Here is a 24,216-nt window from a genome sequence, read left to right on the forward strand (position 1 = left end):
CACTAGTACATGAAGTTTGCTGTGATGATTAAGGAGCTGAGGCCTGTGATGTACAAAGTGGGTTAAGAATGCTGGGTTTATTCAGTCTTAAAGAGAAGTCTGAGGAAGGAGATCTTATTGCTGTCTTCAGTTACCTGAAGGGAAGGTGTAGAAAAGACTTGAGAGGCTTTTACTGGGGGTTCACAGTAGAGAACTGTGAAGTAAGATGAGAGAAAGCATACGAATGGTAAAAAGAATAGATATTGGTGGGGGAAAAAATCTGCAGCGAGAATAACTGAACATTGGAATAGGCTGTCCAGAAAGGTTTTGGTGCCTGTGTAACTGGATGAGACCCTGAGCAATGTCAGCTAGCTTTGACGCTGGATCTGGCTATGGTCCTGAGGTGGGCCCTGTTTTGAACAGGGAATTGGACTAGTTGACCTCCAGAGATCTCTTCCAGGCTGAATTACTCCATGAGTCTGTGCATGTAAAAGTATTGAATCTTCTCCAGAGGTGTTCTAGAAAAAAATATGCAGAAAAGTCTGTCCTAGGTAGCATATGTATTTTCTTTAAGAAATACGGACTTAAATCAGTTCTGTAAAATTAATCTGTATCTCCTCTTAGGAACTGGCATTTGACCCATATGAATCATATGCACAAGATATTTTGCGACCTGGTTTTCATGATCATTTTCTAAGTCAATTATCAAAGCCAGGAGCAGCATTTTATTTACAGGTAACTTTCTTTTATGTAAGCCATATTATTGATGTTACTATTTTAATTACATTATATTGTTGCTTCAATACATTTATTGTTTTAAGACTGAAACTTATTTCATTTCTAGTCAATAGGTGAAGGCTTTAAAGAAGCTGTTCAGTATGTTCTACCCCGGCTGCTCCTTGCTCCTGTTTACCACTGTCTTCATTATTTTGAACTGCTAAAAGTAAGAATGTTGTGCCAATCTGATATTTTTTTCATGATTCTCAGTGTTGAATACCAGAGCTTTGTGTGCTCAGTTAGGTGTTACCTTTTACTATAGTGTGAATAATAAAACTGCTATGATGAAAGAAAACAGTTTATATGCTCTGGTACATGCTATAACTGAGTATCAACTTGTAATTTCTTGATAGTTTTACAGCAGCTGATGATTTGTGTTGAATAATCAAGTTACTATTCATTTAGAAAGTAAAAGAGATCTAGGTACTCATATTCTTGGAATGATTGTTTCAACAGTGGTAAGAGATAATGGCAAATGGCTGTATTACAGAAAATGTCCAAGACTTTCTCAAGCTGTTATTTTATAAATTTAAAATTACAGTAAGACTTCCCCTCAGACAATTTTATTTTCATAAAAGCTTCAGTGTTCTTGGAGTGCATATCCCATGGTGATTGTAAAGGTGATATCCTTCCTTCAAAGGGAAGGCTTGATTGATACATACACTTCTTGGGCTTTCTGTAATGAGACCTCACGTTGGTAGGGTAACAGTAAATAAAGATTCTATAACATAAACATGTAAACAAGGTAGCTAGAGAATGTTTTTCTGGGGTATTTATCAGCACTGAATAATAATCTTTAAGGAGTGTAGAGCATTTTGAGGAAAACTTTCAAGTAGAATCTTCATTTGGACTCAGTGGAAACTCATAAGGGATATAGTGTTCCAAACTTAATTACTTGGGGAAATGTGGATCAGAAGTAAAAAAAAAAATTCTGCTCTTTTGAAGAAATCTGGGTGTGTGTTTCTTGAATGTTTGCTTGATTGTCTTGGGATAACCCAGTAGTTAGGTCATCTTTGAGTCTAAGTGTCTACAGTTTTAACACCATTTTTACTGATTTAGATCTACATGTACAACTTTGGCACATAGCTGATCTTGTATAACATGCTTTTTTTTTTAATTTTGGAATGTATGCTTGATCTGTTTGTCTAGCTTATGGGTTTGGTCTGACTTTTCAGTTATCTTCAACATATTAAGCATTTCCTTTAATGACAGCCCATTGGAAGGGAGGTGTGATACAACTTGTGTGCATTTTGTGTGATAAAGACCTGCACAGACATAAGGTTTCTCTGTTCATGCTTTTATTTCATAGTCTCAAAATGCAGTACCTAGTGGCTTTGCATACTTCCATGTGAACATGGTATTGTCTTACATAATAGACAAAGCATGAAGGATTAACATTGTGTGACACACAGGCATCCTGTGTTGCTTCTTGCCATTGGTAATTTTAGTAGGTGAAAGAGGACATGCTAATGGAAGTAGGGAGCAGCTCATGTTCACCTTTTCTAGGACAAACTGGAGTTTGTCTAAGTTAGGTCCACCTCCAGAAGGTTATCAATCTTCCAACTACTGACCTACACTTTGTGTAAAATTCCTGGTTTTTCTCATTCATGCTCTACACACACATCCCCCACGCCCTGTCTAAATCTGATGTTGTTGGGTTAGATTTTGCTTTCTATATGATAACCTTCCAGGTTTTCTTCCCACTGTGTTGCTCATTTCAAATTTTAGTTAGATGCCTGTCACAGTGGGCTGTCAGATGTGATACATGTAATGGGCAGTGATGGGTCATAGGAGCACATGAAAACACAGATACTAGCTCTCATGGCAATAGCTTCATCTGTCAATTAGTACATACGTGTGCACTTACCATATGAATGCCTCCCTCAAGTAGTCTCTGTTGGCAATAACACTTTCTTGTATCTTTATACTTTTAAATGGCCTGACAGAAGGGTATTGGTGGAATTATTTAGCCATATAATCCTGATAATTTCATCAATGCAAGGTTGTATTAAATTCTTTTGTATGGTAAGAGAACTTATTTAGTGATTGCAGGCATATCTTTGAATAATCAAGTTAAAAACACATGAAAATGGATCTCTTTGTAAGAAGAGACAAAATGTGGGTTAAGTAGTATGTGGAAAAAATACTTTTATTTCTGTTGAATATGCATATACTTAAGGATAAAGGGGTTAGCATTTTTCTTTGATCTGTATTGTGTAATCTTGCCTAGTTTGAAGTTACCTATTTAAAATACATCTCAAAGTTACCTTCTAACTATGCAGACTACAAAAGAAGTAAATTTCTATCCACTGATGGTTATCTTATTTAGAAACTAAAGCACTACTGAAGTTTGGCAGGGCACCAGGAACACACAAAGATATATTCTATTTTTAGCTGAAGCTCCTTGATGTAACTTTGTTGGAAAATTAGCACATGACTAAAGGCTGTGTTTTCCTTCAACCAACGTGAAAATCCCCAAACATGTATAAGTAACTAACTATTTAAAATAGCTGACCCATATGAAACTGCTTTTCTGCAAATTTGCAGATAATATGTGGGCTTTTCTAAATTACAGAATTTTAGGATTCAGTCAATAGAAATGTGAGTGAGAGGTAGGGTGGTACAAATAGTGCAGTTATTTGTGACCTTAAGTAATGGAAGAAAGTCATTTACAAGACTTGAATTGGGCAGTGTTTCAGATGCTATCAATTTGTATGCATGTGTAATACTTTCTTTGGGTGAATAGAAGATTACTTTAAAACTCCTTTTTTTTCCAAGTAGGAATGGCTCAAAACATATGTAAGCTTTGCTTCAATAAAACAGTATCTTACAGGAGAGCTAACCAGATTATTTTTTTCAAAGACTTGCCTTCCATGATTTATGAATAGAAACTTCTTGTCTCTTTGCAAGTATTTTTTATTTGGAATTCTACCGATAATGATTGTAAATTCTCAGGATGCTTTAATTTCACAACATCATCTAGTGTGTATTATTTATTTTTCCAAACTTTGTTCTTAGAGGATAAATAACTTGCCAGTCTTTACTGACTGGCAATTCAACTGAAGTAGAAATACTCCACAATTAAACATTTTTTCCTTCCTCTCTTACTATGCTAATGTAACTTTAAAAAAAAAAAAAAAGTAGTTTGACAAACTCTTCCAAGATGAGAAACCCTTTTCCCAACCTGTTGGTATTAAATTTGCTGCATGTTTGTTACTGCTGGAGAAGGCACAGTGTGGTGAGATGTTAGTAGTTTAGGACTAGAGTACCTTTAGATTGATCCTGTAAGTCTCTTGCTATGTGTTGGGCTTTGACTTCACTTTGATTTTCAGCCAAAATTTAAGGAAGTTGGTTTGCAATCCCACCTGTAACTGGTGTATCCCAGCCCAGGGTGGATAATCACTGAATCTTAATTAGTTCGACTTTGGTAGTCTGAAAAATTTTTACAATATATGCAATTATAGATTATTGTCTCAAAACACTGTTGCTTATATTTATTACAGGCACTGTAATTAGCAGGTTCTTGCTTTAGTCAATTCCTAAAGTCTCTTTCAATTAATATTAAACAAAACCACAAATTCAGGCTAGCTATAAATTACTTTAATAAAGTATTTACTTAGTGTTAGCAAAATATTTTAATCTGTGCTGTGCTTCTTTCCAAACACAGTAAATTCTATGTACAATGCTGCTTTGAAATAAAAGCCAGAAGTATTACTGTTTTACATGTATTAGTATACATAACTACAGATGAGGATGCTTTTTTTACATCTACTGGAGATAATGTGCAATTTTATGTCTCTGTGACAGGCTTATCTGCTGGAGGAAATGTAGCTTGACCAAACTGTTGCTAGTGTGTGATAAGGACTGCAAAGCATATTTGACTGTTTCTTGGGAGAAAATTGGTCTCAAGTCTAAGAAGAGATTTCCTAGAATATGACAGTAGTTGAAAAATTTAAGCAACTTCTTCATATGGTTAAGCTGTGAAGACTTATTACAACTGCAGTGTTGTAAAGGTACAGAAGTTGTGTCTTATGGTAGAAGCTGGAGGTGGTAAAGCTAGGTAAATGAGGTTCTCTCTTTCTTGCTTGCTTGTGTGGTTTCATAATGTTTCTCTTACTCTTCTCCTTTAAATGCTAGTGAGTTTATGATATAAGTCAGCTGTGTGTTTGGCAGCCAAATCAAAGGTGATGGGGAAAACAAAACTTTCTAGTGTGTGTGCACTTTTTCAACAAACTTGGTTATTGTTGATCTAAGTAATAGGGCTCTCTTGAGGTAAGTATTCAATTGAAAATGTTATTCAGAATGTATTTAATTTTTTGTTTCTAGCTGTTGTACTTGCTGATGGATTTCCTATGTATTTACATCAGATACGTACATGTGCACGTGTATCACTTTATTTGTCAATTACTTATGTCATCTGTTACGGAGTTGCGATGGGGCTGTATGTTATTTTGTATAGCTTTTTTTCTTTTACACAGGATGTATCTGGGTTCTTAAGAAGCAGATGTCTCTTTCCAGGGAATTTTCTGAGAAGTATTTACCTCGGAGAATAATTTTTGCCATTATCCTGCTAACATTGCTTCTCTGCAAAAGCTGGATAAAATCTCAGAAAAGTAAAAGTAAAAAATTCCTCCTTACACTTTGCTCACAGTTCTCAGTGACACTTGAGCTGTGTTTTTGTCAATCTGCTGCCAGACCAACAAATGCTGTGCTTTGATCCCTTGAAAAGCAAGGAGCAGTGGCACAGGGCCAGGCTCTTCTTACCTAGATGATGCCCCCTTTAGGGAGTCAGATGAAGCAATAACTGAACTCTGACTTTTGCTTCACTTATGTGTTTAGCTGTAGGGTTCCAGAGTCCTATTTTCTGATCCATTTTCTAGGAATACCTGCAAGGCAAATTCTCCCTGGTACTGTAGGAATTAGGAGAGCTGTACTGGGGTAGACTCTTCTCCAGGGCTGGTGATCTGTTCCCAGTTTTAAGGACTGCTGCTAATGATGGTGGATAGCTCTTTAACTTACATGGCAGCAGTTAATGCTGAACTCCTAAGGCTAAGCTCTCATGAAAATAGGTGAGTTTTACAGGAACTTGGAGAAATTTTGATCCTTTTTTTTTTCCTCCCCCTCTAAGTAAAAGTTTTGACATATTCCATTGAGGACTGAATGCTAAGACCTTATTGTAGCTGAAATTTTCAACTTCTGTGGAATATTAGTTTTTGTAACTGTGGCAGTCATGATGTGGTCCCTGATACAGCAGTACAAGTGTATAGTCTTTTCATAGCAGTAGTATATTTCCTTGTCCTCTTCTGCCTGTGTTCCTGTCACCATCTGTACAAAACGGAGATCCTCAGAGAGAGGTAGCACTGTGGTTGAGACTTTCATATACTTGATTTCTTCAGAGGAAATGTTTCTGGACACGAAGCCGTGCATTTAGTCCTGCTACTAGCATGCTTTCTCCGTTAGCTCTTACAGCAGTGGAGGTCTATGTTTTCTGTCAATACTTTCATGTCTTCAGTGAAAATCAATGGAAAGATGTGGGAAAAAACAAAACGACAAGCTGCATTCATGGTTTCTGTAGATCAAGTCTACAGATAGGGTTCTGCCTGTCATCACTGATTTTTCTCTGCTGTTTTTTTCCTTAATCAACAGAGTTCCTCTTCAGATCAACAGGGTTCTACTGTTGCTTTACAGAATGATCTCTGAGATTGTGAATTCATCTTACATAGTATTAAAAAATCGATACATTTCTGTCCAAACATAGAGGTGCCATCCATTTGAGCTTACAGCCTCACAAATTTGGCTGGCAAAGATCAGACTTGAACTGTGCTGAAGCAGTGGAAGTGGATTTTAATCCACTTTGGCATTATAAAAGAGAAAGGGAAGATGTTTTCAAATTCAGTTGTCTTTACTATGATGCAGAACTTGGGGGAAGAAAATGGAAGACTTTAGTTACAAGAGTGGAAGCGCATAGGTAAATAAATATTTTATGATATTTCAACTACTGATCTAACTAAATGTTACCAACTAAATGATAAACTTTAAATTTCTGATGTATTCTGCAGGTCTGATAATGATGATGAGACAAACCAAAGTGACAGTAAGAAGAAAGATAATTTCAGAGCCTGAAGGCTCTGGAAGGATCTGTGTGAATTTATACGTTTGTTACAGAAAGGTAATGAATCTGCTGTGGAAGAGACATCAGCATATGCAAAAAAATCACCTCCATATTTCTGAAGAATGCAGAGCAAATGGGTTTTCCATACTCTGAGCAGACAAGGCCACCTGTAAACTAAGTAGCAGTTTCCCAATAATGGAATCTGGGCATATAAAAGTCATATATGACAACTAGTAGCCCACAAAAAGTCTGAATGTTTAGGAAATGGTTTTATGAGAACATCAAGGAACTTACCTGAAAACAAGGCTTCCTGGCTTTTTTTGTTACCTGACTTTTCCTCAGTATCCATCCTGATTTGAAAAATGATGTTTCAGAGTAGTGTAATTTCTGAAACAGATTTATTTTCATATCAATTTACCCCCCAACCCCCACCCCCCGCCAAATAAGAGCATCCACATTGAGTAATCAAAGTAACAATTCCTTAAATTCACATGTTTCTTTAGTCTAAATGGTTTTACTTCTTTGGGCTCAGCTGAAGTCTGATGTACTGAAATTTCCCCCATACCTTTGAGACCTATTTTAAGTCACATAGTCAAGTTGTGAAAGATCTGGGAAGCTTGTACTAGAAGTGGAAGTGCTTCTTATTTTCCTCTGTTAATGCTTCATTTGTACAGTGCGCTTCCCAATGGGCTGGATTAATTTTACACTTTATGGATTAAAACTCACTGTGAAATAAAAGATAAGGGCTTTTTAGCTTTTATCTCTTTTAAAATGTACTTCCATGAGAATACTGGAAACTTTTTGTAACTAATTATACCTGAGGTTTGATATTTGTCATGTTTATGTAAAATTATGTGATTTAATGTAGTTTAAAATTAAACTCAGAAGGCATAGTTAAACTTTGAGTGGAGAAAGTTCTTTACCATTAGTTCAGTAATATATTAAGTTCTGTTTCACTCTTAATGCAGATAACACTCCTGATGTAATGTAAACCTAAATAAAGTTATATAAATATATGCATATTTTACTGCACTGTGCTCAAGATTGTCTGAGTTTATATTAAGACAAAACGGCTTTTGAGATTTCAGTGCATTAAAGCTGTGTATGTATGTCCCAAGAAAACAGCACATGGAGTTTCCTTTTCGCTTCAAGTGTGAAGTGCTTTTTAGACCGCTAGCATTTTCCAGAAGTGTATAGTGTTCCCTGCATTTGTCACCATTTGCTACTCCAGATTATATCCTGATGCTTACTAAAAAGTGAAGTTCCTGGATATGAGAGCACTTTTTTCTCAGCATACTGCTGCTTTGGCCTGAGTTTTTTATTATTTGGAGGAATTGCAAAAAATCAGAAAGAACTCTTGGGCAGCTCAGTGCTCCTGAGACAACATCCAGGATTGTTTTATGGCAAAGGGCCAGTAGACCTGCTTGCTTGCATTTGTCAAAGGAGAAACCTTTTCATCTTCGTTCTTGATCATAAAATAGCCTGTTTCAGGATTGCATTTTGTTAAGTACCCTATTCTCAGAGACACATTGAACAGAAACTGGGTTAACTGATACCAATATACTTCAAGTTCTCATGAACATTGCTTGCTTGCGAAGCTTCTCCCTACAGAGCAGATAGCTAGGTCGCACTACAGATCAGGTTTGCTTTGCCATCTATGCAAGTGTTTTGTTACCTTGCTGTGGGCTTCAGGATGTCTGAAGAAATTACAGTGAGTTTTGAAGAGGCTTCCCTGAAACAGCACTAGCTCGAGCTTACTGTTCTGAGTACTGTGGTGTGTGGCTTCCACTTGTAACATGGGAGCACTTACGCACTAAACTTCTTGGATTAATGTTTTGAGGAGCAGTAAGTATCGCTAGCACCTACCATCGGGTGATCTTGAGTTAAGCATGAATTAAGCAAGTTCAGTTGTGATTTCCCTGCCTCCCTTATGCTATTGTTTCTTTTGTGTATAGAAGCTGGTTTATGATCTCTCCAGATGAACGGGAAAAACTGCAGTTCACAAATTATGGTGATTAGATATAGAATAATCTCATAGAATAACAGAAGTCTAGATTGTGCTGTGAGCCCTGAAGTACAAGATGTTATATCCAATTGTGACACCTGCTAGCATTGTTATACTGGCATATTCTCATCATAAGTATAAAAGTGTTTTCTGTCATGGTTTTTCTAGATAGATGCTTCCTTGACAGCATAAGAGGAGGACTACCATAATCTAATCTTGCACTGCATGAGGAGGATTTCTTTTGTATCTGTTTGGAATTTCCTGGTTCTATAAATATCTAATCCTTGTGTTATGCAACAGGTAGAACAAAATACCTTGTCTTCCACTTCTTGATATCTCTTCAGAGCTTGCAACCTAGAATGTAGAGAATTTCTTTTATAAGAAAATTCCCGCAGCAATCTTTTTCCAAGTTTGTTTTCTTTGAATGACCAGGATACTGCACCTATAGTATTGTGATTACAATCATTATAAACCAACACTTTCTCACAAGAGTATTAAAAAGCACAACAATTATAATACTACTGATAATCAGCAATCTGCACCTCCTTCCTGTAATAATATTCTTCAGAGAATACTTTATCTAAAAAAAAAAAAATCAAGAATCCCTTACTTTTATTTAGTATCTACCCGATTCGTTCATTAGGGGGCACTGCACAGCAATAGAAGATTGTGGGATTTGCAGAGAAACCTGGATGTGTTTCCAGTGATGCCCTTTCTATAACTTCATCTTCTAAACTGTCTGCGGGCAGTGTAAAATGAAGGTCATTGCTGTAATTCAAGCTCAGTTCTAAGACTTTTGATAACAGTTTATGATAACTAGATAATGCTAGAATATAAATGTTCACATTCCCTTTCTGTGTGCAGAGAAAGGTCTTCATTGTAGTTCACAGCACTGTCTGATTTGCCATTTGTGTTGATCTTAAGAAGATACATACTTCTACACACTACTTTCTAAATTAAACCCGGAGCACAATTACACTCACTGGACTTAGTTTATATATATAGTTGGAAATAAGGGTTACTTCCAGTGGATCCTGATGGGGAAATGTTAGTCTTCAACAATTGCTTTCTGTCCAGCACTGTATACAGATGTGTTTTGCTTTTGGGCGTGGACTTTTCTGTGATGAATACCAAAGTTTTTGCAACTGGAGAGAAGTTGCTGTAAAAAGCAAAAGCATTTTATAAACTCAACACCGGAGCAGAACTCTTTTCAGTAACAAACGTTAATCTGTACTGGTATGTTTCTGAAGAGAATATACAGGGAGTCTTTTTTTTCCAGGTATTTGAGTTGATAAGGTACTACATTGAGAAAATTTCTGATTACTTCATAGAGGTTTATTTTTCGGTTTGTTTAGTTTAGTGCTGTTATATATTTACCTGCATTTGCAGAGGTTTCTTTTGAGATTTTTTCTAAATTTCAAAAACTTTCTTCTTTTGGGATATGGGTCACTTTTGTTCTGCCTTATGCTAGACAGCATGCATCTGGGTTACTTTGAAGCATTTAGGTTATTTAGACAGTGCTTTGATGCGCATTGAGCCTAATTTTCATGATTTTTTTTCTGTTTTACTTGCCTTTTGCTCCTTACACTTGTCTCTTGTGGCACCCTTGCAAGCAAATGGCAGAATATTGTAGGATCCAATAAGGCTTGTTTTCAAGGAGACTAGGCTAAAACAATCTTGTCCATTATTGAGGGGTAGCTACCCAAAGATGATAGGAAATCCAGCCAAACTCTACTGATGGAACTTGTCAGTGAGGTAGTGTGTGAGGCAAAGAGCCTTCTTTGAACTTTTGTGCAGGAAAGATGCAAAATCTTAGAGGTAGTTACCCATTTTTCTTAGCTTTCTTTCAGGACTTCGCCAGCAGTGCTGTACCTGTCTCATTTGTCTGAAGTTCTTTGTAAACCTAAATGATCTACATAACTGAAGTAAGGGAAGATTACAGCGCTCTGTTAAATCTAGAGAGTAGAGGAATATGACAGGGGCAGTCTGTTCCTTCTTGGATTGATGCATTCTCCCTGAGACCTTTTGGGAAGTAATGCCTGTTGTGAAGTGTCAGCTCTATTTCAGTAGTTGTAGTATGAGTAGGCACTCATGCCTAATGCCGCTTAGGTCAAGAGTATGACAGATTACAGTACATGAACCAGAGGTGACTAGATTAAACATTGTGATCATCCTTATAGCTGAAAACACAAAGTGGGTTTTGGCACTGACAGATATTGCACTGAATGATTAACTCTGATCAGGTAAAAAATGAATGCTATGACCCATTCAAATGTCAAACATGAATATGTTGCATTCAGTTGGATTTTATTTCACACTGGAAGCAAACAGCATGATTCCACTGTTTCCCAAGCGTGTCTTATTCTGATCCATGCCAGCCTGTCACTTTACTTTTACCATCCCTATCAAAACCGATCTTTCACTTGTTGGAACCAGTTCTTGGTGTTTAATAGTCTGAAATGCTTGTCACTTAACAATCCTATAAATAATTATCTCAGTTTTATGTCTTAAACCACAGCTGTAGTCAACAGGTATTTTACTAACTATAATGTGAAACATTTTAATGGTTAAATGAAGATTAAAGATGAAAATCTTAAAACATCTTAGGATAAAATCGTGACAGACCTTGTTTTATAAAATCTGTCACAGTGGTAGTTAGTTAATACAAAATACTAGTATTAACCCTTCTCATCCAGTTTTAGTTTATAACTTTATTATATTTTTTTTGTCCTTTGGGAAAAGTTGAATTAGTATATGAAAGCATTAATGTAGCTGTGTACTACAATAAGGACCCTGGTTTTACAAGCTGGCCATGGTTAGATGCCTGCATGTTTTTTGATTAACAGCCAGGCAGCCCCTCCATGGAAGAGGAACATTTACTTCTCCCCACCATCTCTCTGGTTACTGTTTTTCCCCTCTGTTTTTTTGGCGTGAAAAAAAAATCAGTCCTGATGGATAATAACCTGGATGCAAGCCAGCAGAACAGCCTTACAGCAAGGAAGGCCTGTATTGGTGTATTAGAAAGTGTGTAGTCATCAGGTTGAGGGAAGTGGCACTACATACCTGTTCAGTATTGGCAAGGCTGTGTTGGGAGAACAGTGTCCAGCTAGGACTTCCTGTTGACATTGGTGTACCAAAACAAGCCTGCTCAAAGTGCTTGTCAAAATGAGATGTGGAATGGAGCATGTGATGAAAGAGAAGCTGGGGGAGTGGGCTTACCTCATTCTGGAGAGGAGTCCTTCCTGCTGTCTGTTGCTATTTGATGGGCTGGAGAATATAGAAATACTACTCACAGCTGTGTAGTGCTTCCACATATTCCATTGTGAAAAGTCAGTAAGGGAAATCCTGATAAGCTATTAGGGGGAAAAAAAAAATACTGTGAGGTATTTCAGACATTGGAACAGGCTGTCCAGAAAGCTTGTGTCCTCTCCATCCTGAGAAAAACTGAAAACTCAATATGTCCCTGGGCAACCTGATCTATGTTTGCTCTGCAGTTGAGCTGGTAAAATAATCTTCAAGGTCCTTTCCAACCTGAATTATTGATTAGCCTGTTGTTAGTGAGGTGACAGCCCCTGTAATCCTCTGTTTATAAAAGCTTTTGGTCCAGCTTTCCTGTTCCAGGAGTGTTTATACCTGTTACAAACATCCCTCAGAGTTGATCTGGTGCTGTAGAGTGGTGTGTATGGGGATATCCTTCCTTACCTGTTCCTCTTCAGATTTCACACCTTTAATGGATTCTTTTTTTGGAGATGTAAGGTAAATCAAAACTAGTTTTGTGCTAAATAGTGCCTGAGTGTGTCTGTATCTGGGGGACTAGTGACTGCTGCTCTCATTTTACTGAGATTAAGCTCTTAACAGACATTTGTCTCTCTTGCCTGTGTCGGTAGTGCACCTGGTTATTTCATTAATAACAAACAGGAACATGCAAAATCAGCACATGATTGGATTTCTTCTTCCTAGGTCAAACTTCTGGATTTGCTCATGCCAAAATGCTTGTAACACTTCTTGTATTTGACTTTCAATATTCACAGCAATTGGAAGAAAAAAGTGAGGATGAAGAGGATAAAGAGTGCTTAAAGCAAGCAATAACTGCCCTACTAAATCTTCAAAGCAGTATGGAACGGATATGCTCCAAAAGTCTTGCAAAACGAAGGCTTAGGTAAACATGTTTCCATTTTTCCTGCTTTCTGCTCTTAATACTTTGCTATAAATGCAGCCCTCCCAGTTTCCTCTTTTAGTAAACAATGAACAAAATAGTTTGTGACAAGCCTGCTTTTTCAGAGGAAGTGATATCAAAGCCAAGATAATTTGTTATTGTTTTAAAACCATTCTGATTTCTATGTGTCCTTGCATACTGGTAGTTGAGATGTTCCGAGAATTCACTGGTAAGTAGAAAGTTACAGCATTTGTGGGTTAATTACATGCTTAGACAATAACTATCCACCTAAACATATTGTAAATATAAGTTTCTGTGTGATTAGAAGGGAATTTTCTTGAATTTGAAACTGTGTAATCTGAGGAGTTTTTTGTGCAATGCCTAGTTCAAATTACCACTGAATACTAGAAATATAGATAACTAGTACTTGGTTGCACTGTTGTAGCAAATTCTTTGATTATGCTATCTGCTGTTTGATTTAATGCTAATATTCGTGCAGTTAATATGTTAAAACATTACTTTTGCTCTTAAAAGTGTTTCAGTGTTTTCCTTGACAAACAATTTCTGTGCTGCAAAGTGCAATCTCGAGGCTCAGACATGATTGCATTTTACAATTTATTTTCTCAGAATGTGCTTCTTTCAAATTAATGCAGTCTAGAATTGTTTTGTCGGCTGTGGAAATGAGAGCTTTGTTAGAGTAAGAAGCACTAATGGCTTGCCCACTTCTGGTTGCCTCTATTTAGGTAAAATGTTTATTGCATAGAAGATAACTAGAAAATTTATCAGGTGAGGTACTTAAGAGAAACATTTGTTGAGGCTTGCAATGTGCTGTTATTGAGTGCGTTCTCAGTGGAATTCTCACCACTCAGAAAGATGATCTTGTGGTTTTGCTGTTAGTGGTGGTTGTGGTTTTCAAATACATGTATACTAATAGGCTGCCTTTCTCCCATCCTCCAATGAAGTGAATCTGCATGCCGATTCTATACTCAGCAGATGAAGGGAAAACAGCTAGCAATTAAGAAAATGAATGAAATCCAGAAAAATATTGATGGTTGGGAGGGTAAAGACATTGGACAATGCTGTAATGAGTTCATCATGGAAGGAACGCTCATGCGTGTAGGAGCAAAGCATGAGAGACACATCTTTCTATTTGATGGCTTGATGATTTGCTGTAAGTCAAATCACGGCCAGCCAAGACTTCCTGGTGCTAGCAATGCAGAATATCGCCTAAAAGAAAAGTTCTTCATGCGAAAGGTACAGATCAATGATAAAGATGACACTAATGAGTACAGACATGCTTTTGAAATCATCTTAAAAGATGAGAACAGTGTTGTTTTTGCTGCTAAATCAGCTGAAGAGAAGAACAACTGGATGGCAGCATTGATATCTTTGCAATATAGAAGCACTCTGGAAAGAATGTTGGATGTAACAATGTTGCAGGAAGAGAAAGAAGAGCAGATGAGATTTCCAAACCCTGAGCTTTACAGATTTGCAGAACCTGACTCTGAAGAGAATATTGTGTTTGAAGAAAACATGCAACCCAAATCTGGAATCCCCATCATCAAGGCAGGAACTGTTGTCAAGCTCATCGAGAGGTTGACTTACCATATGTATGCAGGTGAGGCACTTCATCTATATAGCCAAAACTCGAGGTGTTGATTAGTTTATGCTTCTCTTTCTGTATTAAATCCATGCAGCAAAATGTATAAAGTGTGTAGAAAGTGAATATGCTTTGCAGTACAACATGCTCTTTGTGTTAGGGTTTTGAGATCTAAATATACACCTGTGTAGCTGTGGCAGTTAGAAATATGAATCCCGTTTGGCTGAATGTGGTGGGATATGCATGTGAATAACATTATTCTCATGCAAGGGATGGGGGGTGAGGTCCTGCAGGAATTGAGCTCTAGACAATACTTTTTCCTGTATGCCCCAGGCTACAAGAATTGCTTTCAGTACTTCCAAAGTTGGGTGGCACATGAAGCACCAGCATTGCAGGAGAGAGTTATGGGCCCAGTATTTTCAGTTAAGAGTTGTATTCTGTTGACTGTTACCCATGTTTATGCTGGTGTGTAATGAAAAGACCAAATACCAGCTTGCTAGAAGCAGTCACTCACATAATTTGGCCTTGGAACTTCACCTTAAGCAGAAATTCAGTGAGGATTTGATTTAAGTTCTTTTGACTTTGGGTTTCTGTGTTGAATTACATCAGAGGCATTTATGTGATCATCCAGTCTGACCTCAGTGTGTGGAGTTTTCCTTAAATATTTCCCAGGATTTTCATAAACTGTGGTGAAAAGCATGGGCTTGGCTTTTGGGTTTGGACTTTTTTTAGTTATTTACTTGGTTCTACCTATATGATATTTATTCTAAAACTTCATGCATCTTGGTATTAGTGCTTCTCATATTCAACTGTAGATTGTTTTTTTCTTTCTTTTTACTTTTTACACTCTGGTTATCCTGAATTGTTCTTCTGCAGCTCAGTCCTCTATACCCTGCATAGACCAGGAATATTTGTTTGGAAGAAGTGGGGAGTAAGCAGAATATAATTAGTGTAATTTAGTACTCTTATTTATTTTTAAAATGCTTGTAAATACATCTGTTTACTCTAGTTCTTTTATTGCACTACTTCATATTTTCTTCAGTTGAGCTTTCCTAGAAACCAAAATGCAATATTGTACCCTCATTTTTTTACCTGAGCAGTTTTGTCCCTGTCTACATTTTTTTGTAACTTCATAAACTTTTAGCTCTTGGCTTCAAATTTTACAGGTATGATTTAGGACATAATTTAATGTTTTGGAAAGTTAAAATAAAACAATTCAGCCTTAGAGAAAGGAAGACTTTTTTTTTTACCTACCATGGTATTTGGCAGTGAATTAGGAAAAATGGTACTACATTAGTGCTCTTGTGAACATTTGCTTTGCTTTGGCTGACTTGCACACAATTAAGATTTGCCCTTTCCATGCATGCTGGGACATTGGTGCCATAGCCTTGGTGTTGCCCCAGGTGCTAGCAGTGCTCTCCACACATCATCTGTGTCCAGAAAGCCACAAACTACATTCTCCAGGTTCATAAAATACAAAGGTCTGTTTTTAAGGAACATGTGGCTTGTTGAAATATGTCTCTTGTTTTTTAGCATCTGCCTGTCTTTTTGGCCTTTCTAGTACTTAGGACCTGAAGGAGGAACTCCGATCAATTGATCAGATCCACCTTCATCCACAGTCATTTAAATCCCTGCTGTAACAGCCCCTATTTAATAATACTCTAAGTAGGTTGCTTGAAGCCTAACATTGTAGGTATGCATAACGTTGACCAAACTATTGTGCGAAAAAAAAATGAGAATGTGGGTACTGTGAGATAAGCCGAAAGTCTTTGACCAAAAGAATAAAAGCGGTTGTCTTGTCATGTGTTTAGCCTATCTTTGTAGCCTTAAATATCTTAGTGCAACATACATGGACCTGATCTGAATTGATAGGTTGCACATTATTTCTCAACACCCTTATCTTTCATTCTGTGCCTTCTGTTTTAGGATTGGTTTTTTATGAGGAAAAATGTAATCTTTTTAACCATTCATGCTGTTTTTTCCAGGAGGACAAAGAAATAGAGTGACTCAGCCAAAAATGGTCTGTTGTACGGGAAACAAGGTCCATTTACTATGTAAATCATTCAGTCTTTTGTTGCATTTTATGAGATACAGTGAGCAGGGCAACAGTTTTCCATAATTTATTTTATACACATATCAGCTGAGCTCAGGGCTTGGAGATGTGGAAAGATGAGTACTCCGGTGATATCTAACTGAATAACTACAGTCTGTAGAAATGCTTTTCTTGCCCCATGTAGGACATGTGTGATTGTAATCTTAAAAGAATTTTCTGACTTTACATTCATTGCCCAAATAGCAAGCCCTTACTTTTTTGAGGCGGCTTTTCTCAAATGTAGCGTGACTAGTTATGTCTAAGGACAGTATTTACCATATCTCTTACCGTGACTTTCCTCTAGATTTTTCTAGTACTGTAAGGAATAATTACAGATGTAATGGCAGAGGTGGTGCCAATTTGCTGAAAGTAGCTGAAGAGCAGTTTATTTAGTTGCATATTGAGTATATGGGCTGTGTTCAGACAGCAGTCAAATCAGATCTCAACTTTTTTCTTGTCTGTGAAGATCCACATAGTCTTATCTCATTTGTAGATATGAGTGTTGGACCTTATTTTTCTTTCCTCACCTCCCTGACAATGCACAAACTAACATGAGGTGAAATATTTCTCTGTTTTGCTGTGGAACAGAGACAGCCCAGTAGCCTAGCTCTTAATGAAGCAGCAATGCCAGGGCTCAGAGGCATCCAGCCACTTCGAGAGCTTGGACAGGGAGACAGCCCTGACAGCCACCTGGCCGCAAGGTACAGCGCTGTCCAAACCATCCTTTGGTGGAGCAGAAAAACAGGGAGAAATGTCCTCTGCAAAAGCAGCTTTATATTTTTACACGATGGAAACTGCCCTTTGATAAAAATTCAGGTTCTGACTCTGTTTGCATGTTCTGGTGGGTTTTACTTGTTTTAATGTGTTTCTGTGTTCATTATCTCCTCCTTTGCCTAATTCTTGTTTAAGAGCAGCCAGATTAGGTGATACCCAGATTTGAAAGTCGTGGCAATTTTTTTTTCCTATAGGGCAGTGCTCTTCTATTTTTAAAGCTTTGATATGGTAAGAGTGCTTGTGCGTCATCATAGTGTCCGTTTCCTTTCTTAAGGAATTCAAGGGTGTTTATTTATAAATCCTTGTAGAACAAGTTATTGTTCTTTTTTAGCTTTCAAATTGGCTGTATTGAAGAGAGAATTATCACATGAGCAGACATCCTGACTAGGTAGTGTTGTCTGTATCTGGTTTTTTTTGCTTGCTCAAATATTGTAAAATATTTTGAGTTACAGATTTTGCTAGTAAGATAACAAGGTTGGATTAGATTTTCTGATCCCCTTCATTTGAAATTCAATATGTATTGTGGATTTAAACACTGACCCTACCTGTTAATAACAATAGCTATGACTCAGAGCTTGCAGTGATCTGAAGATGTTAATTGCTATGGAGTCTTTCATGTAGACCAAATCTATTTAGGGTGGATGCTGTGTACAGAATGCAGACTGTGAAAACATGAGGTTTTGTGCTTACTTCTATACTTGGTTTTTAGGACAACAAAAATTGTGTATTTTCACGTTGAGGATGATGGGGATAGGGATGACATTCTTCGTGCAAAAGGATTTGAGCTTTGCCATTGAAAAGGATTTTAGACTGTACAGTTTCAAGGAGAGGTGGGAGAGGTGTTATGATAAGAAAAACAGAGCAATGAAGGACGTAGAGATGGTAAAGCAGAATAGGCAGTTGTTTAAGCATCGGGAATTGTCATACAACAGAATTGCAAGGAAATGCTGTGTTACACAACACACAGTTAATCAGTGCAATGCATTACAGTAAACTGTTGCCCAAGTGAAGACCTTAGTAGGATATAAGAAAGGTAAAATGTTCATTCAGATGGACAAGATGCTGGTAAATAGTTAAGAAGGATTTTTAAAAAGCTCTTAAAAACCCATATTCCAGGAAACAAGTCTAATTGCTTAATATAGTGTTAGGCCAAATAATGCAGGCATTTATTTTTTTTACTTCATTACAGCCTGTAGGAACTCCTGCTTCAAGTCCTGTGTGCTATGCTTCGGTCACGCTGTGTTAGAAAAATTACAATTTGGGATTTGTTTTTAAAATCTGTATATGGATTTAATATACAAAACCACTGCAACCTGCTCGTTAATTTTGTTCTGTGATAACAATGTTAAACTTGTTTCTAGTCAGCTCTGTGCAGTGCCAGCATGCTATCACTGCTTTCCTCATACTTGAAAACAAGTGGGTTTGCTTTTGTAATTAAGGGAGACACTTTGGTTTTCTGTTTTGAATACTACTTTGTTTTAAAGCACATTTGGATATTTTCAACGAACTTATCTATAATTAGTCAAATTAAATCTGTTGATTTTCTTTTAAGTTAAATAAATATAACCTCAAAGTATAGCTGTCAGTTGAAATAATATCTACCCTGCCTTAAGCGTGACTGGTTATCAGTTGTACCAGTTTAAGGGAAAATATTCTCCTCTAGAAGACATTTCTATCCATGCAAAGTTACTTAAATGTCTTTTGAGTTATCTTGTCCTGATCATTGTCAAAACCAGTTTTTTACTAGAATGCTCATAAATAACATAATCTGTTTATTATTTTCAAAGCTGTTGAAAAAGAATCCAGTCTTTTAATAATTCAAGGGAAATGAAGTTATTGTTTTGAATTTTCAACAGAATAAAAATTGGTTTTAAATTCTACTTTGTATTACTATTTTAAGAGCAGTGATGGCTTTAAGAGCAATTTTGGTTTACATCATCTTCTCTGTAAATAGATAAGTAGCACCCTTAATTTCAAAGGATACTTAAAGTTATTTTAAAGTATAAAAATATTATGTAATTGCTGACATGAGCATGAAATTATTCTTTGTCTTAGATCCCAACTTTGTTCGGACTTTTCTCACAACATATAGATCCTTCTGTAAATCTCAAGAGTTGCTGAGTCTGCTAATAGAAAGGTATGCCACTGTTATTAAATTTACACTTTGTATGGACAGTAATTTTTTTTTTCTTTTTTAAAAATTTTTACTTGCAGTCGAGTTTGTAAGATACTCATTTTCTGGTTGTTTTTTTATTCACTCCAAACACTTTTTAAAAAGTGTTCAAATTCAAGGATTGCAAGTAAAATGTGCAAGTTATATCCAGAAGCTTTAAGGTTATTCTGGTAGCTCCAGTGACTTCCAGCATTTCATGGTTTTGTCTTTGAAATCTATATTATTACTGAATTTAGCAGATCTTCCTATGTGCTTACCAAGACATAAGATTCTGACATGTGGAAGTGTTCTAAATTTTAAGCTATCTTTAAAAACATTTTATTTGTGCATGCTGGGAGCAAGATTAATGTAATAGGAGCCTAGTGCTTATACCTATCTTCTGTGCTAGGTTTGAAATTCCAGAGCCTGAGCCAACAGAAGCTGATCGTATGGCTATGGAGAATGGAGACCAGCCTCTTAGTGCAGAGTTAAAAAGATTTAGGAAAGAGTACATTCAGCCTGTGCAGCTACGGTGAGTATTGCATCAGTTGAGCCAAACTGAGTTAAGTCTTTTGAAGTACCATCTTTTGGATGCAGTGGCTCTTTGTGATGCCAGCAGCCTTTCTTGTAGGTGCATTGATAGAGAGCGTGCATGGGCAGTCAGCCATTTTGACTTTGCTGCTTGCAAACCTGGTGGAAATTTGAGTTTGTGACATGAAAAGCCTTGGGAAAGGCTTGTGCTGAGTTTTAGACTATTAGAGTACAAATTAGTTTCTTACACTTGCCTTTTTTTTTTTTTAAATCTATGTTTCTGCAAGGCTATATAGCATGTGTGCCACAAAGATGTAGACAGAGAACATTTTAAATAAAGTTCTTTTTATGTACAATAGCATTACTCTGAGTTCTTTAAATTTAAGGTAGAAAAATTATTATAGCTGGTTGCTGGTGAAATGCAGACAGTAATCGCATTTGGTCTGCTGATTCTGATATTCCTGTGAGCCCTCACCCACTAAAAGCCTTCAAATGCTTGACATGAAGACAGACTGTATTGTAGAGTGCTTACTTACCCTTTACTTTTGTAGAGTATTAAATGTATGTCGACACTGGGTAGAACACCACTTCTATGACTTTGAAAGAGATGCTGATCTTCTACAACGTTTGGAGGAATTCATTGGAACAGTAAGAGGTACTTACAGCTGGCATTTATCATAAAGCATCCCCTTTCAAAGGTATTGAATGGGATCACCTTTCCTTTCACTGAGCAGATAAACAGGACTGAACGCTTATTAAATACTTCACAAAGAACATAAAATAAACCTTAATTCTAAAAAATAACCCCAGTAGTATTCAAAGTCTGTCCCCTGTTCAGAAGAATGAATGTTATTTACATCCTGATAAATAAGTACTGGATTTGTTATAAAGGAACTGAAATAATGCAAAATACTAAGAACTGAGTAATGATCAGGACAGAATAATTGCTTTGATTATCCTCTTAAACTATACACAGGCATAGTTTTTTTAAAAGTCTGATGGTGGAAACCACTATTTCTTTGAATCAAGGGGTTTCACAGTGCATATTAGACCTGTAGGACACCTTCCAGGTGGGATTGTACAGATCTTTGCTGTGCCCTTGTAAGGAAAACTGAGACAGCTACAGGAGCAGTTTGTAGGAAGATACTATGTTAGAGAAGTATTTAATGATTATTTAGCAATTAAAAAGAGGGAGAGAATGAGTCAGCTAGTTTAATGTGAATTACTGGTAAATTTTCAGTGGACTTGCCATCTCATGCATGAGGTTGTTCTTATGGTATAGAGCTAAACAGGCATTTGGCCTTTGGGTTTTATTCTGAACTTTGATGCTAAATGCAGTAGAGGGAGAAGCTTCTCCCTGTTTATTGTTTTGCCCTTCTATGTTATCTTAGTTAAGCATCTACTCTTGCCCTAAGTTCAGGGTGCTTACAGAAGTTCATTTTGGGCAAAGAAGGTTAGTTCTCATAAACTTATTTTAAAGTCAGAAAAGAAAGGAAAACACCTGATTCAGAGCAGAAGCCTAATTAGGGTCTTCTGAATTGTGCTTGGGCAAATTTGGTGTGCTCAGCATTGGCTGTTGAGGAATTCTTCGTATGTTCAAAAGCTTTAAGACTCATGTGAAAACACCGCTAACACGCTTCTAAAGAATATATGATTGCTTTAATTTATTAGGTTTTGGGTTTAAATCTAGAGTTTTTAAAATTATACTGACCTCTTTGGGAAAACAGTATTAAGAGTAAATAAATAGTAATTTTCTTTGTGTGCCAGGCAAAGCAATGAAGAAATGGGTTGAGTCTATCACAAAGATAATCAACCGTAAAAAGCAGGCACAAGCCATTGGATCAAGTCACAACATTACTTTTGAGAGCCCACCTCCGGCGATTGAATGGCACATAAGCAAACCAGGACACACAGAGACTTTTGACTTGCTCACTTTGCATCCAATAGAAATTGCTCGACAGCTCACTTTACTTGAGTCAGATTTTTACAGGTAACTTTCCTCCATTGAAAAACACATGACACAAACCAAAATATTCTCCAGCATGAAATTGTTTCTGCGGGCCCCTGCTGTGAAGCCCCACGGTAGGTCAAGGGACTTTACCAGTGCTGTATATTAATTGCTGTTTTTTCAGAAAAAAATTCTAAAAAACAGTATTTGTCTTATCCTCCCCAAGTTAACGTGCAGTACCTTTGACTGATGCATACTGTTAATTGCATTGTGCTGCAGGTTTGTCTTGATATTTTCCAAGTAGATCAACCTTTGAGGGGTATGAACATGAATTAAATCAGTTTTCTTCATATCCTAGTTTGTGAAGCAAATTGTGGACCATGTCAAATCTCACCAGCTGTCCGTGAGAGGTTGTTCAGGCACTGGAAGCTTGCATTTTTTTATGGTGAATGAGATGCAGATTTCATTTTTCATTTAGATGAATAGAGATGGTTAATTGTCACATAAATTAAGAAATCTTTACTAAAAACGTGTAGAAATACCAGTCAGTTACGTGGGGATCAAGTGACTTAAGAATTTATTTCCTAATACCAATTCCAAATTCACTGGAAATAAAGAGGCTTTGAGAAAATAATATGTTCTTTCCTGCTTTTAATTACTTTTTTTTCATACTTTTCTAGAGCTGTGCAGCCATCTGAACTAGTTGGAAGTGTGTGGACAAAGGAAGATAAAGAAATTAATTCTCCCAACCTTCTCAAAATGATAAGGCATACAACTAACCTCACTTTGTGGTTTGAAAAGTAAGTTACTTTTCTGAATCCGTACCTACTCCCATTTCTGGACGTATACAGTCTTTTCAGAAATGTGAAAAACTGTGAAAAATTCTGTTCTGGGAGAATTCCACTTCTAAGTCATGTTAAATGATACAGCTGGTCCTGGTGACAATTTTACCATAATGGTCTTAGCTTTTTATTCTTAGAATAATGTTTATTCTCTAAATATTTTCAAAACTATGTCGAATAATTTGATAAACTTTTCATATGTGTGTAACGACTTAATATATGATTTTGGAAAACTCATCAACGCTTTAATACAAAATCAAATGTTCTTGTTTATTTAGATGCATTGTAGAAACAGAAAACCTAGAGGAAAGAGTAATTGTAGTGAGCCGAATAATTGAGATCCTGCAAGTTTTTCAAGAGCTAAACAACTTTAATGGTGTCCTTGAGATTGTCAGTGCTATGAACTCCGCAGCAGTGTATAGGTTGGATCACACATTTGAGGTACAGTGTAATATTTTCCATTTTTGGTACAGAAATGCACCTTAGCTACACTAAAGCCTATTTTTTTCAGTAAGCATGTCCTTCAGAGGAGGATCAAAGAAGGTAAACCCCCCAACAAATGAATCAATTGGGCTGTAATAGAGAGATTATTAATAGAGAATAATTTCTCAGTTACAAAAGCAGGAAATCAATCCTCACTTAATGACAGGAAAAGGTAGCAAGATCCTGAGATGGTGAAACACTGTTGTCATGGTCACTGACTTAAATATCAGTGGGAGACCATTGCTCTCAGTATTGTTGCTGGGCTACACCTTTACCCTATCTTTCCAAACAACCTGTTTCACCTCTCATTTTAGCAAATTCCAAGTCGCCAGAAGAAGATTTTAGAAGAAGCTTATGAGCTGAGTGAGGATCATTATAAGAAATACTTGGCAAAACTCAGGTCCATTAATCCTCCTTGTGTGCCTTTTTTTGGTAAGTACATTTGATTTGAATGGGCAATATCATACATAAACATTAGGCAAGTATTGAGCTATGGCACTAAACAGAATATGAACAACAGTGAGAAGTGAGTTTTAACAGGACATTTGGGTTTGACTTTCAGGTGCCCAGACGTTAATTGCAGTGACTACTAATTATAGATGTTATTTGTGGTAAAAATAAGTATATCTGTGATACCTTGTTTACACATTTACTCATTTTTACTTTGAATGTAGTTTGAACTGTGTTGTGACCATAAATGGAAGGCAGTCACAGAAATATTATTGCTATTGACTACTAGAGAGGACTCCCTTCTCCACTGAAAAT

The 24,216-nt window shown here is 36.7% G+C and overlaps 1 protein-coding gene across 4 annotated transcripts in view; it reads left to right on the forward strand.

Annotated features, from left to right (window-relative positions):
• Positions 1-24,216, forward strand: part of SOS1 (SOS Ras/Rac guanine nucleotide exchange factor 1) — a 57,412-nt gene that overhangs the window by 26,573 nt on the left and 6,623 nt on the right. For all 4 annotated transcript variants that reach the window (XM_026844484.1, XM_026844480.1, XM_026844481.1 and 1 more), the window contains exons 8-18: positions 604-714; positions 824-922; positions 12,905-13,032; positions 13,992-14,647; positions 19,551-19,632; positions 20,057-20,179; positions 20,730-20,833; positions 21,946-22,168; positions 22,807-22,926; positions 23,247-23,409; positions 23,766-23,883. In XM_026844484.1, coding sequence (XP_026700285.1) covers positions 604-714; positions 824-922; positions 12,905-13,032; positions 13,992-14,647; positions 19,551-19,632; positions 20,057-20,179; positions 20,730-20,833; positions 21,946-22,168; positions 22,807-22,926; positions 23,247-23,409; positions 23,766-23,883 — 1,927 coding nt within the window. The remainder of the gene's footprint in view (positions 1-603; positions 715-823; positions 923-12,904; positions 13,033-13,991; positions 14,648-19,550; positions 19,633-20,056; positions 20,180-20,729; positions 20,834-21,945; positions 22,169-22,806; positions 22,927-23,246; positions 23,410-23,765; positions 23,884-24,216) is intronic.

This window comes from Athene cunicularia (genome assembly GCF_003259725.1).
Source record: "Athene cunicularia isolate RWA chromosome 3 unlocalized genomic scaffold, athCun1 chr3_part1, whole genome shotgun sequence".
Lineage (NCBI taxonomy): Eukaryota > Metazoa > Chordata > Aves > Strigiformes > Strigidae > Athene > Athene cunicularia.